The following is a 13824-nucleotide window of genomic DNA, read 5'->3' on the forward strand; positions in this document are numbered from 1 at the left end:
GGAATGTCCCTGTGAGGTGGAAATGTGAGATGGGAAGGTGACCCAAGGGGACATGGAAACACAGCTCACTCTTGTGCTTGGACTTAGGGCAGAATGCAATTGTCATGGATTTCCAGGGCAGATGAAATTGTCATGCATTTCCAGCAGTGGACACATAACTGTTCCATGGAATGTGCCCACTGATGGATAAGGGCATGCAAACATTTCCTGTGCTTGTTGTGCCAGGGAGTGAGGCTAAAACACCAATCAGAGGTGTGATCAATATCACACATACTGATTGATATTGATCACTAATCAAACACAAATCACAGGTGTGATATTGATCACTAATCAAACACAAATCAGGTGTGATATTGTCTCAGCTTGCAGGTCTCATTCTTTAAGGCTGTAAAACCAGTTTTGGTTCAAGAGTTTGCCTTTTCCTGGAAGATGATTTTTTTCTACAGAAAGGAGGTTTCAAAAGTAGCTCAGACAGGGAACTGTGGTGTCCAACAGTGGAGCTGTGCCTTGGCACAGGGACAGACCCCTTCAGGTCAGCTGTGACAGCCTTGGGGTAAGAATTGGAGCCTTTGGCTGATGTGTGGCTCCAGAGGCAGAACCAGAGGATGTTTTGCAGTGTGTGAAGGAGAAATGTCTAGGTTAGAATTCCCCAAAGAGTCCCTTCCTTTGGAGAAGCCAGGAGAGCACTGTGCCAAGCAGAAGGGGGGCAGCCCGTGCCTGAGAGGTGAAAAATTTGGGACAGGACAGGGAAGGAGGGCAATGAGCCCTGGCAGGGGAGCCCTGAGCAGAGCCAGGTGCTCCTGGCTGTGCTCACTCATTAACTGCTCATAAATAAGTTTTTCTCTTCTGGACACAAACCATTTTTCTTGTAGAGCCTACAGAGTGTTTCAGCCTGAATGACCTTTCCCAGCTACTCCAGAGATGAAAAGTGCCATCTCATCACAATAATATATTCTCATTTTCTGTGCAGTTATTTATAAGCAGAGGGGTTAGATATCACTCTTTTTTTAAGAAGTGTTCAGCAATGTGGTGATTTCTCTTGTGGGAGATTAAGGGAGGGCACTGGGCTGTGCTGGAGCCCCAGATCCTGCCAGGCTCTGAGCAGCACCCCAGGCAGGGGCTGGAGGGGTTTGTGTGGGGCAGGAATTGCTGGTTTTGCCTTGTCAGGCTGGAGCTGAGGAGCTCTGGCTGGGTGCTGGTGGCTGCTGACACCCAGGACTGTTTGAGCTCCTGTTCTGGCTCTGCAGAGTACAGGGATGACCACAGAAACCCAAGGAAGCAAAACATTTCAGAAGAAAAGGATAATTTAATGCAGACTGGGGCAGTGTGAGAATCAAGCTCGTGGGACTGCTTCACAGGCTGCTCTGTGCTTCATCTGGTACTTTTTAATGCTGTTTTCTTTAATAATAGCATTACAGCTTGATTAGCGTTTTTGTGCTGACTGCAAGAACATCCCAAATTACTGGTTTATATTCCACATCACGCAGGAAGTCTGTAGGCTTTCAAAAAGACAAGCTGAGGTGAGCTAAGGTAAAACCAGCTCTTATCAGAGCACTGGAATTTATTGAAATTGTTCCTTAATTAATGAGGCCCAAATCTTTGACAACCAGGTGCTTCTACCAAATTGCTCCTGTTGCCCCTCAGAAGAGAGCACATCTCAGCCAGGTGTGTGGCAGCTGGTTCTGAGCTTTGTGGGGATCTGAATCTGCCCTTCCCTCCTTCAGCACAGCCCTGGGATGAGGCTGCACTCCCTGGAAATCCTTCCATGATTCTGGACATGGACAGAGCTGATGAGGAAATCCCTCCTGCCCTGTAGCACAGTCTGTTCTGTTCAGGACATTCAGTGAGGGATTCTGGGCATGGCTGTTCTGTGGGATGAGGGGCCAGGGCATCTTCTGGAGCTTTTCACCTGTCCCAGTTCACAGAACTCTCTGGTTCCTGGAATTGATGCTGTCCAGTCAGGGAACAGAAATGTGTCTGAAAAATAAAAAAATGCTCAGGAGCTGTGTTCAGAGCTGAGCATCCCTGAGAGCTCAGGCTGAGCAGGGCAGAGCCCTGAGTGACCCCAGCACAGCTGAGAGCTGATCCCAAAACCCCCAGACAGATCCAGAGCTCAGCCCTGGGCTGGCCCTGTGTCCCCATAACACAGGGCACTCACTGCCCTCCTCAGAAGGAATTGTAATGGGGGTTTATTGCTGCAGCTGCTTCAGTTTGATAATCTCTAATGAAATACTTCATTTGGGTGGGAAGTTTTATCGTGTGTGTGGAAAAGAATAGAAAATCCCAAGCATATGTGAAAGGGCCAGTTTTTGTTAGAAAAATTGGCTGTAAAAAAATGTTTTGCAAAAGATATCATTCCCTTTAGTATTTTTTAATAATAAATAAATTTTTGAGTGTGTTTTCAGCTTGGAATTTAATTAATAGTGAATCAAGACTGAAACAGAAACACAGTATTTCAAGGATCAAAATGAAAACTTTTGATTACTAATTTTTTTTCCTTTGGTTTATGAAAATGTCAAGTCTATCCAAAATCAAGTCAGGAAAAATGTTTGAAAATTCTTCTAGGATGAGAAAGTTTTTCCTGCCTAGCTCTGTTCTACTGATTACAAATTAATACTGCCTGGCTCCCTTTGTTGGGTGTGGCTTTTTTGTCATTCTTTTATGAGAACTTGCATGGAAAATTAAACCACACACTGATTAATTTGAGAGGAATGGCCAAACCACAGTGTCCCTGTTGCATTGTCTGTCCAGGTTTAACACAGATCCTGGGGAGGGCACGGAGGAGTAACAGGTTAAATGTTCCCAAAAGTGGAATTGCCCCTGCAGAAGGTGCTGTGGATAAAGCAGAGGCTGGGGCAGGAGCTTTGCCAGGGTCCCTGCTGGGTCCCTGCTGGTTCTGCTCCCTGAGGTGCCAGCCCAGCTCCTGCACTGAGCAGGGCAGGGGCTCAGGATGGGGCTGGGGCTCTGTGATGGGCACCCTGGCTGTGGGCCACGGGCTGTGTGCTGGGCAAACTGCTGTGAGTGTGTGTGTGTATGAGCTGCTCTGTGTGTGTGTGTGTGTGTACAAACAGCTCTGTGAGTGTGTGTGTGTGTGTACAAACAGCTCTGTGAGTGTGTTTCTGTGTGTGTGTGTGTGTACAAACAGCTCTGTGAGTGTGTGTGTGTGTGTACAAACAGCTCTGTGAGTGTGTGTGTGTGTGTGTACAAACAGCTCTGTGTGTGTGTGTGTGTGTGTGTGTGTGTACAAACAGCTCTGAGTGTGTACAAACAGCTCTGTGTGTGTGTGTGTGTGTACAAACAGCTCTGTGTGTGTGTGTGTGTGTGTACAAACAGCTCTGAGTGTGTGTACAAACAGCTCTGTGTGTGTGTGTGTGTGTACAAACAGCTCTGTGAGTGTGTGTGTGTGTGTGTGTGTACAAACAGCTCTGTGTGTGAGTGTGTGTGTGTGTGTGTACAAACAGCTCTGTGAGTGTGTGTGTGTGTGTACAAACAGCTCTGAGTGTGTGTGTGTGTGCATACAAACAGCTCTGTGAGTGTGTGTGTGTGTGTACAAACAGCTCTGTCTGTGTGTCTGTGTGTGTGTACAAACAGCTCTGTGAGTGTGTGTGTGTGTACAAACAGCTCTGAGTGTGTGTACAAACAGCTCTGTGAGTGTGTGTGTGTGTGTGTACAAACAGCTCTGTGTGTGTGTGTGTGTGTACAAACAGCTCTGAGTGTGTGTACAAACAGCTCTGTGAGTGTGTGTGTGTGTGTGTACAAACAGCTCTGTGTGTGTGTGTGTGTACAAACAGCTCTGAGTGTGTGTACAAACAGCTCTGTGAGTGTGTGTGTGTGTGTACAAACAGCTCTGTGAGTGTGTGTGTGTGTGTACAAACAGCTCTGTGTGTGTGTGTGTGTGTGTGTGTGTGTGTACAAACAGCTCTGTGAGTGTGTGTGTGTGTGTACAAACAGCTCTGAGTGTGTGTGTGTGCATACAAACAGCTCTGTGAGTGTGTGTGTGTGTGTACAAACAGCTCTGTCTGTGTGTGTGTGTGTGTGTACAAACAGCTCTGTGAGTGTGTGTGTGTACAAACAGCTCTGAGTGTGTGTACAAACAGCTCTGTGAGTGTGTGTGTGTGTACAAACAGCTCTGAGTGTGTACAAACAGCTCTGAGTGTGTGTACAAACAGCTCTGTGTGTGTGTGTTTACAAACAGCTCTGAGTGTGTACAAACAGCTCTGAGTGTGTGTACAAACAGCTCTGTGAGTGTGTGTGTGTGTGTATTTACACAAACAGCTCTGTGTGTGTGTGTGTGTGTGTGTACAAACACAGCTCTGTGTGTCTCTGTGTGTGTGTGTGTGTGTGTGTGTACAAACTGCTTTGTGTGTATGTTCGTACAAACTCACACACACACACACTCTCACAGTTGGCTTTTTATAAATACACACAAACATACACACACACACAGAGCTGTGTTTGTTCATCCCCCCAAGCTGTGTGTGTGTTTGTTTGTTCAGCCCCCCTGACTCTATACAGCCCCCCTGACCCTGTGTTTGTATAGACCCCCCCAGCTGTGTGTGTTTGTTCAGCCCCCCCAGTTGTGTATTTGTTTGTTCAGCCCCCCTGACTCTATTCAGCCCCCCTATCTGTGTTTGTTCAGCCCCCCGAGCTCTGTGTGTGTGTTTGTTTGTTCATCCCCCTGACCCTGTGTGTGTTTGTTCACCCCCCCAGTTGTGTTTGTTTGTTCACCCCCCCAGTTTTGTGTGTGTTTGTTCATCCCCCTGACCCTGTGTGTGTTTGTTCAGCCCCCTGACCCTGTGTTTGTTTTTTCACCCCCCCAGTTGTGTGTGTTTGTTCACCCCCCAGTTGTGTGTGTTTGTTCACCCCCCCAGTTGTGTGTGTTTGTTCACCCCCCCAGTTGTGTGTTTGTTTGTTCACCCCCCCAGTTGTGTGTGTTTGTTCACCCCCCCAGTTGTGTGTGTTTGTTCATCCCCCTGACCCTGTGTGTGTTTGTTCACCCCCCCAGTTGTGTGTGTTTGTTCACCCCCCCAGTTGTGTTTGTTTGTTTGACCCTGTGTGTGTTTGTTCACCCCCCCAGTTGTGTGTGTTTGTTCACCCCCCCAGTTGTGTGTGTTTGTTCATCCCCCTGACCCTGTGTGTTTGTTCACCCCCCCAGTTGTGTGTGTTTGTTCACCCCCCCAGTTGTGTTTGTTTGTTTGACCCTGTGTGTGTTTGTTCACCCCCCCAGTTGTGTTTGTTTGTTTGACCCTGTGTGTGTTTGTTCATCCCCCCAGTTGTGTGTGTTTGTTCACCCCCCCAGTTGTGTTTGTTTGTTTGACCCTGTGTGTGTTTGTTCACCCCCCCAGTTGTGTGTGTTTGTTCACCCCCCCAGTTGTGTTTGTTTGTTTGACCCTGTGTGTGTTTGTTCACCCCCCCAGTTGTGTGTGTTTGTTCACCCCCCCCCAGTTGTGTTTGTTTGTTTGACCCTGTGTGTGTTTGTTCACCCCCCCAGTTGTGTTTGTTTGTTTGACCCTGTGTGTGTTTGTTCACCCCCCCAGTTGTGTTTGTTTGTTTGACCCTCTGTGTTTGTCCCCGCCGTGTCCGCAGCTCAGCAGCGAGCACCAGGTGGCGCTCTCCTCCATCACGTACCTGGGCTGCGCGCTGTCCATCTGCTGCTTGACCATCACGCTGGTCACCTTCGCCGTGCTCTCGTGAGTAATCTCAATTTCCTGCTCAGCAGAAAGCGTGCACAGGGCAGCACAGCATTCCGGGCCACGGGGCAGGGTCCCTTCAGGTGCTCAGATAAAACAAAGGCTCTTAATTCTACAACCTCCCTTAATTAGATCCTGCCCATGTATTTGCAACACTTGGTTGGTTATTTCTAAATTACTTTCATTTCCTGAAATGGGATGGTCTTTATATAGCAGGCCATTTCCATCTCGTCAGAGATTTTTAATTTTTTTTAAACTGTCCGTGCTCTGCTATAGCTCAGAAATCATGCAAGGAGAGGTTGTAGATCTTGCTCTGAGCTGCAGTGTGAGCAGGGGCTGCAGGACCCCCCTGTGCCCCCATTTTTGGGTTGCTGGGATCACAAGCAGCCCTTTGTGCTGCTGCCCTGTGCTGCCTCAGGAGGCAATGCCCAGAAAGGAACCTCAGCCAGCACTGGCTGCTTCTGCTCCACACAGCCTGTGCACAGGAGCACAGGTATACCCAGTGCCCTCCCAGGGGCACAGGTACACCCAGTTACTCCCAGGAGCACAGGTACACCCAGTGACCTCCCAGGAGCACAGGTACACTCACTCCCAGGAGCACAGGTACACCCAGTGACCTCCCAGGAGCACAGGTACACCCAGTTAATCCCAGGAGCACAGGTAACCCAGTTAATCCCAGGAGCACAGGTACACTCACTCCCAGGAGCACAGGTACACCCAGTTAATCCCAGGAGCACAGGTACACTCACTCCCAGGAGCACAGGTACACCCAGTGCCCTCCCAGGGGCACAGGTACACTCACTCCCAGGGGCACAGGTACACCCAGTGCCCTCCCAGGGGCACAGGTACACTCACTCCCAGGGGCACAGGTACATCCAGTGCCTCTCCAGCAGCCCTGCTGAGTTTGCTGGGATGAGGGGTGAGCAGTGGGGAACTCACCCCATGGCTGGTGGTCACAAACCCTGCACCCCCTGCCCTGCAGGATGCCCTGGGGGCTCTGCCTGTGCTGGGCTCTGCCCCAGGGCACTCAGGGCCTTTACTCCTCTTTGTGTTCACAAAGGAGTTTGAGGCTCAGCTGGGCTCAATACAAATATTTCTGGAAAAAAAAAGGTTTAATAAAGGTTTGTGTCTAAATAAAAACCAGAAAACCTGACTAAGGGTGAAGCAACTTGTCCAAGGTTGTGCAGAACTTTAGGAGCACATCAAGGAGTAGGATTCTTGTCTCCTTTCACACACTAAACCAGATTGCTCCCACTTAAGAGCTGGATTTTTGTTTTCTGTGCCTAAGCATGCATTTTGGACGCTCTGTTAAGAGGCCAGTTTCTAGGGAAAAGGACTTGCTGGATCTTAGTAAACTGATTGCAGTGTTTGTTTTCTCCAGACCCTGTGTTATTTCCAAGTTTCAAGATCTGTGTTGGTCATAGTTGGACTGAGAGCAGAACGAGTGGCAAAATCCACCCAAGTCCAAGATCTGCCTGTCTGGCACTGTTGGCATGTTTAGGCTGAGGGGAATGATCCCCATTTTAGTCTGAGTGCAAAACTGGATGCTGGAGTGTTCAGGAAGGAGAAGGGAGCAATAGGAGGAGGTGTTGCTGCAGCAGGGCTGAAAACTCCTGGAGGAGCTGGAGGCAAACAGGGCTTGGCAGAGAGCTTGGAGCCAGCTGAGTGTCCCAGGCTCAGCTCCCCACCTACACAGCATCCTTCAAAGTGCCCACTCAGAACCATTGCATGATCTTCTCACTGCAGAGCAGGCTCTCATTGAGCAGCTGAGGTGGAGTTCTGCAGTGTGCTGTGAGCTGGCTGTGACACACGTGGGGAAGAGTCTGGGAGTCCTTTGCACTCCTGTGCTGGCAGTGGCAGCCCCTTGCTGCCCCCCCTGGTGACACTGCCCAGCCTGTGATGTGCAGCTCCTCCTCAGAATCCTGCTGACACAGGCAGAGCATCCTTGGGTTGCTTTTTGGGATCTGGATACTGCTTGCCATGTCCCTCTTCCTTCCCTTCCCAGGGGCAGGGTAGCAGGCAGGGGGTGTTGGAGCAGAACCTGTTATCACCAGCACTGTTTGCTTTTTAAAGAGAACAGACTTAAGGCAAGCCTGAGAGGTTCAGATCAATGTTTATGTTTTCTGTTTCCTATTTCTGGATGAGAACAGAAACATGAGGTCAGCAGATTCCAGGAAAACCTGTTCTTGTCAGGTTTCCAGCTGGTTTTTGAAAAGCCAAGAGAGATGTTCAAATGCTGCTGAAACCCAGGCATGTCCCTGCCAGGCAGGCACGGGGGCACAGGGAGCTGTTGCTGTGCCCAGCACTGTGTTTGTATAAATCAGAACTGGAGCCAGTCCCTTTCACATCCCCTCATTTCCCATCCAGGCAAACGCAGCAAAACAAGCCCAGGAGCTGTGGCACAGTGAGGGCTGAGGGTGCCAGGTGCTGCTGGGAGGAGGGGAGTGATCCTCCAGGATCAAACCTCTATTGATACCTATCAAACCTTTATTGATATTGTGTCAAACCTCTATTGATACATATCAAACCGTTATTGATATTATATGAAACCCTTTATTGATATTATATCAAGCCCTTTATTGATTTTCTATCAAACCCTTTATTGATCTTGTATCACACCCTCATTGCCCATCTGTCACTGTCACCTGTGCTCAGGTGCCCATCAGTCTGTGGCCCCAGAGGCAGCAGCAGGGCCCCAGGCTGGTGGGAGGAGGGCCCAGAGCACCCCTGGTGCCCCCAGGGCAGTTCAGTGCTGCTGGCACAGCCCCCCCGGCGCCCCCGGGCCGTGCTGAGCTGCTCCTGTCCCTGCAGGTCCGTGAGCACCATGAGGAACCAGCGCTACCACATCCACACCAACCTGTCCTGTGCCCTGCTGCTGGCCCAGGGGCTGCTGCTGGCCAGCTTCCAGCTGAGCCCCTCCACCGTGAGTGCCAGGGCAGCGCTGGGGAGCGGGGCTGGGGGGATTGGGGGGAGCGGGGCTGGGGGAGCGGGGCTGGGGGGATTGGGGGGAGCGGGGCTGGGGGAGTGGGGCTGGGGGAGCGGGGCTGGGGGGATTGGGGGGAGCGGGGCTGGGGGAGCGGGGCTGGGGGGATTGGGGGGAGCGGGGCTGGGGGAGCGGGGCTGGGGGGATTGGGGGGAGCGGGGCTGGGGGAGCGGGGCTGGGGGGATTGGGGGGAGAGCAGGGCTGAGCTGGGGGATTGGGGGGGAGCGGGGCTGGGGGAGCGGGGCTGGGGGAGCGAGGGGAGCGGGGCTGGGGGGATTGGGGGGGAGAGCAGGGCATGGGGGGAATTGGGGAGCAGAGCAGGGCAGGGGGGATTAGGGGCAGAGCAGGGCAGGGGGGGCTTGGGGAGACATCAGGGCAGGGGGCCTGGGGGGCAGATCAGGGTAGGGGGTTTGGAGTGAGAGCAGAGCAGGGGGGGATTGGGGATCAGATCAGGACAGGGGGGTGATTGGGGGGAGATCAGGGCAAAAAAAAAACCAACTGGTTATTGACACCTGCTATCAGTAGTGTTGGAATAATACTCTTAACTTCATGGCATGTTTCAGAAGGCAATTATTCCCAAACCAGGGTGTCTTTATTGCAGAAAAAGGAAATGTCTTTGTACACATGTTTTTTCCTACCCTGCCCAGTCCCTAAGATACCTTTGCTGTCCTCATGGCTCTGCTGATTTCCCTTGGACTTCCCGTGGTAGATTTGTTCCTTCAGCTTTGCACTCCTAGTTACTCCCTCTGCTAGACTAGGGAGCATCATTTTTACAACAGGTGCCCAAACTGAAGTGTGCAATTAAAATAATTAACCACCCACAGCTCTTTAGGTTTCTAAAGCCTTCCAAACACCTGTGTGTGTTTGTGGGGAAAATGGGAATATTATTTAGACACAGGAAAATGAAAATTGAGGCAGAAGGTGTTAGCCAGCTCTGGGTTTTTTTCCAGCACAACCAAAAAATCAAGTGTCTCTGTTATCTGCAGCTCTGGATCAGGGTATATATCTCTTTCTCAAACTGCTGTCTGGCATTGCTGGAAACTTCCAAACAGAGAGGTGAACCAAGCAGCTTTTGTTGTGATATATCTATAAAATTACCTGTGTGTTTTAACTATCCTCAGTAAAAAAAAGACAACGATTTTGTGGGAGGCTTTTCTGAAATTCTGCTTTACTTTCTCATCAACAATAATAGGAGACTTTGCTGCTGGCTGGGCTCTCTAGTTGTCAGCTCTAAGAGTAGCAAGAACAAGATCTGCCTTTTAAGAGTTCTGCTAAAAGTGGGGAGTTTCGCAGAGTGCAGCAGGAGAGTAAAGGCTCAGCTGCTCAGTGCTTTTATACAGGGCAATTTTGGCATATAAGAGTAACTTCTAAGCAATAATTAAGGCAAAAAAAACCCCCACCAGAATGAGCAGCAACTTTGCTGTGGATTTTATGTACAAATCTGAAACTAGGTATTACACAAAATTATATACAGACCAACCTCCTGCTGCTTCACTGTCATTTTTCTGCTGTTTCGTGATCCAGATTGTTTGGCTACTCAAAAGCTGGAAATTATCCATTTGACAGAACTAGCCTGTAAGTCAGCTTTATGTTGCATTTATATTTTTGTGGTCTAATCTTCTGGTAGAAATCAAAAGGCATTAAAATGGATTTTATAGCCTTATGATAAAATTAACTGGAAGGGCTCTTACAGCTTTTGTCAATAAGCTAATCTGCTTTAATAATATGTCACTGAACTTTGTGAAATACTAAACCACATACAGACCTCACTTACATGAATTAACCCCAAATTTATTGCTTTTGATTACATGTAGTCCCATTGGATTTGCATTAGAATGTCCAAGTGAGTCTGGACAGGAAAGCCTCAATTTTCATTATCCAGCCAAGTCCCAAGGTTTTAATTGTCATTGGAGTGCAAAACCCCAAATCATCAACAGGAGGAATAAAATGCCAGCACAGCTCAGCCCAGCCCATCCCACACAAAGGGAATTAACAATTAACATCAGAGGCAGCAAACTGGTTCTTACTGGTGGAGCTCCCCAGCACAGCCCCTGCCTGGAGCTGCCTGGGGCTTGAGCAAGGCAAAAACCTTCCCATGCCAGGGCTGGGTGTGCACAGAAGGGATGTGCAGCCTCAGGGCAGGGTTTCCACCAGCATAGAATGGTGCCAGGAGGATTTCCATCAGCACCAGGATGGTGCCACAGCTCCAGGGCAGGTTTCCATCACCAGCAGCCTGCCAGGGACCTGAGGCAGGGCTGGCTCTGGCTGGGATGTGCTGAAAGGAGCAGAGGCTCTCTCAGGGGTATCCCCATCACTGAGCAGCCACCTCTGCTCAGCCACTGAGTGAGGGCTGCAGCCACTGCTGAGAGCTCAGAAGCAATGAGGAGGAAAGGGAAAAGCAATTGGTGAGAATTAGGGAAAAGCAGCAAATGAGGAAAGGGAAAAGCAATTGGTGAAAATTAGGGGAAAGCAATTGGTGAAAATTTGGGAAAAGCAGCAAATGAGGAAAGGGAAAAGCAATTGGTGAAAATTAGGGGAAAGCAGTGAGTGAGTGATGGGAAAGGCCAGTGGTGAGCACCCAAGGCGTGGGGAAGAGAGAAGGATCCACCTCTCCTGTTTTGCTCAGCCAGGCTGCTCTGGGGCTTTAGAGAAAAACCAAGATTGCAGAGAGGAAATCAGGGAACAGCACTTGCACCCCACCTCTGTAATTCCTGTGTTTGCCACAGGTTCTGCAACCAGATGCAGACATTCAGTTTTGATTCCCTTAATATTTTGTAGACTTTTGTGGGAGTACAGCTCCAAATCCAAATTACACATTTGGATTTCCACATCACATTTGGCAATGTTGTTAAGGATTTTTTCTTTATTATTTTTTATGGTAAGAGGATTTATTACTCTGAAGCTATCTGAAAATGCAGGAGAAAAATGAAATTGTCTATTGCTTTCTTTTTAAGACAGTTTTACTTCATAGATTTAGCATTTAGCCTATAAATGTCTATAGAAATAAAAAAAAGAAAACCAATGTGACTGTATCACCAGGAGCTAATGTAATGCTTTTTACTCTTAATTTAGCTGCCTTGCAAGATATTGGCCATTCTCCTTCATTTTTTCTTCCTGAGTGCATTTGCATGGATGCTGGTGGAAGGATTTCATCTGTACAGCATGGTGATCAAAGTCTTTGGGTCAGAAGAAAGCAAGCACCTCTATTATTATGGAATTGGATGGGGTAAGCATTAGTAGCTGCTGACTTGAAGTCTCCTCAGGGTAGGACAGGATTATATCCAGAAGCTCGTTTTGAATTGTCACCCTGTGGCACAGTTGGCCCTGCTGGGGTGGGTGTGTTGGGGGAGGAAATGGGTGATTTTCTGGCTGAATCAGAGTTCAGGACGTGCAATCTTGAGCTAATTCCACTGCAGGGAGTGCCAGAGCCCTGCAGATCCTCGGGCACCAGAACAGTGCCAGGAGTGTGCCAGGCTGTGCCAGGCTGTGCCAGGGCAGTGCCAGGCTGTGCCAGGCTGTGCCAGACTATGCCAGGGCTGTGCCAGGACAGTGCCAGGCTGCTGGGAGGGAGGAAATGCTTCTGTGGCATGGCAATGCCAGGCAGCAGTTCAGAGCACTCTGAATAATGAAGTGCTGAAATGCTGAAATAGGAAATAGGAAAGGATGCAGGCACAGTCCCTGTGCATGCCTGGGGCAGAGCTGCTTTGTCCTGAGCCCCCCGAGGCTGCAGGAGCCCCCGTGCTGCTCACAGAGCCCCCACCCAGGAGAGGAGCCCCTGAGCCAAGGCAACAGGAAGGGAATGTCCATCAATCACAGGCAATTCCCAAACATGTTAAAATATCCATTATCCTTCCTCCCCTCCAAATGCATTTGGAGATGCAGGAAGAACAATTATATCAGTAATACAGACCTGCTGCAGTCATAATTGAAATATTTAATGTCTCTTTGGCACCATGCAGATCTGGGTGATAGTAATGCTGTGAAATATATATATTTTTCAACAGCTACCTATTTGTCTTTTTTATTATTATTATGTGCTTTTTATTTTGTGCATCTTTCCTCATTCATTTAACAATTTTCTTAGCAGTTGTGTCCAAGGGCCACAGTCCTGTGGTGAGCACAGGATCCCTCAGACTGAGGGGACAAGCTGCAGTTATTAAAGAGTGAAAATACTTCTCCCAAAAATCATATTTCTGCCAGCACTGGAAAACTTTACACGATTTGTGAGGATGATAGTAGTAAAATTAAGCAGAAATTGCCTGTCAGAGAATTTTGTAAAACCCTCATGCAGAAAACCTAAAGAATTAAAAAGAAAATTGAAACTTTAAGCTATCATGTCTAATACTCTGTCTGGGAACTGTTTATTAAATTCTGTAATATGATAAAAGCTCAAACCTTCCCATTTTATTAAATCATACAGGAATTAACAGGCAATAATTTAATATTTGAAGGGATGGGTTCCAGTATCTGGAACTGCTGGCAGTAAATCCCTTATTCTTGTGTAATTCATGTGTTATTCCTGTGTAATTCATGTGTTATCCCTGTGTTATTCCTGTGTTATTCCTGTGTAATTCCTGTGTAAATCCTGTGTAATTCCTGTGTTATTCCTGTGTTATTCCTGTGTTATTCCTGTGTAATTCCTGTGTAATTCCTGTGAACCAGGACCAGAGCTGTCCCTGTGCAGTTCCTGTGTAGTTCCTGTGTTATTCCTGTGTAATTCCTGTGAACCAGGACCAGAGCTGTCCCTGTGTTATTCCTGTGCCATCCCATGAATGTTTCTCCACCTCCCAGGGCACAGCCCACTGCACCAGTCCAAACCATCTGGGAACAGTTTCCTCTAAACACAGAAATCCTGCAGACCTGTGGCATTTTAATTATGTTAATTCAGCCCTGGCTGGCACCTGAGGCAGTCTGAGTTTGCTTTTCTCTTGCTGCTGGGTGATGCTCTGGGTGACCAATGTCACACTTGTGTCCCCTCACCTGCTACAGGTGCATCCCTGGGAGAAACTGCTCTGCTGCTCTGGATTCTTGGCAAAAAATCACTTACCTGGGGAAAGGGGTTAAATGCACTTACCTGGGAAAAGGGGTTAAAATCAGGCTGATGTTGCTTCACTCCTTGGATAGCAGAGGCAGAAAGTCCATCAACCAAAT

At 48.7% G+C, this 13824-nt stretch overlaps 1 protein-coding gene across 2 annotated transcripts in view; it reads left to right on the forward strand.

Annotated features, from left to right (window-relative positions):
* ADGRD1 (adhesion G protein-coupled receptor D1) overlaps positions 1-13824 on the forward strand; it is an 85569-nt gene that overhangs the window by 50358 nt on the left and 21387 nt on the right. For both annotated transcript variants that reach the window (XM_079322974.1, XM_079322975.1), the window contains 3 exons: positions 5587-5690; positions 8502-8613; positions 11746-11899. In XM_079322974.1, coding sequence (XP_079179100.1) covers positions 5587-5690; positions 8502-8613; positions 11746-11899 — 370 coding nt within the window. The remainder of the gene's footprint in view (positions 1-5586; positions 5691-8501; positions 8614-11745; positions 11900-13824) is intronic.

Source organism: Erithacus rubecula (assembly GCF_903797595.1).
Source record: "Erithacus rubecula genome assembly, chromosome: 19".
In the NCBI taxonomy this organism is placed as follows: Eukaryota; Metazoa; Chordata; class Aves; order Passeriformes; family Muscicapidae; genus Erithacus; species Erithacus rubecula.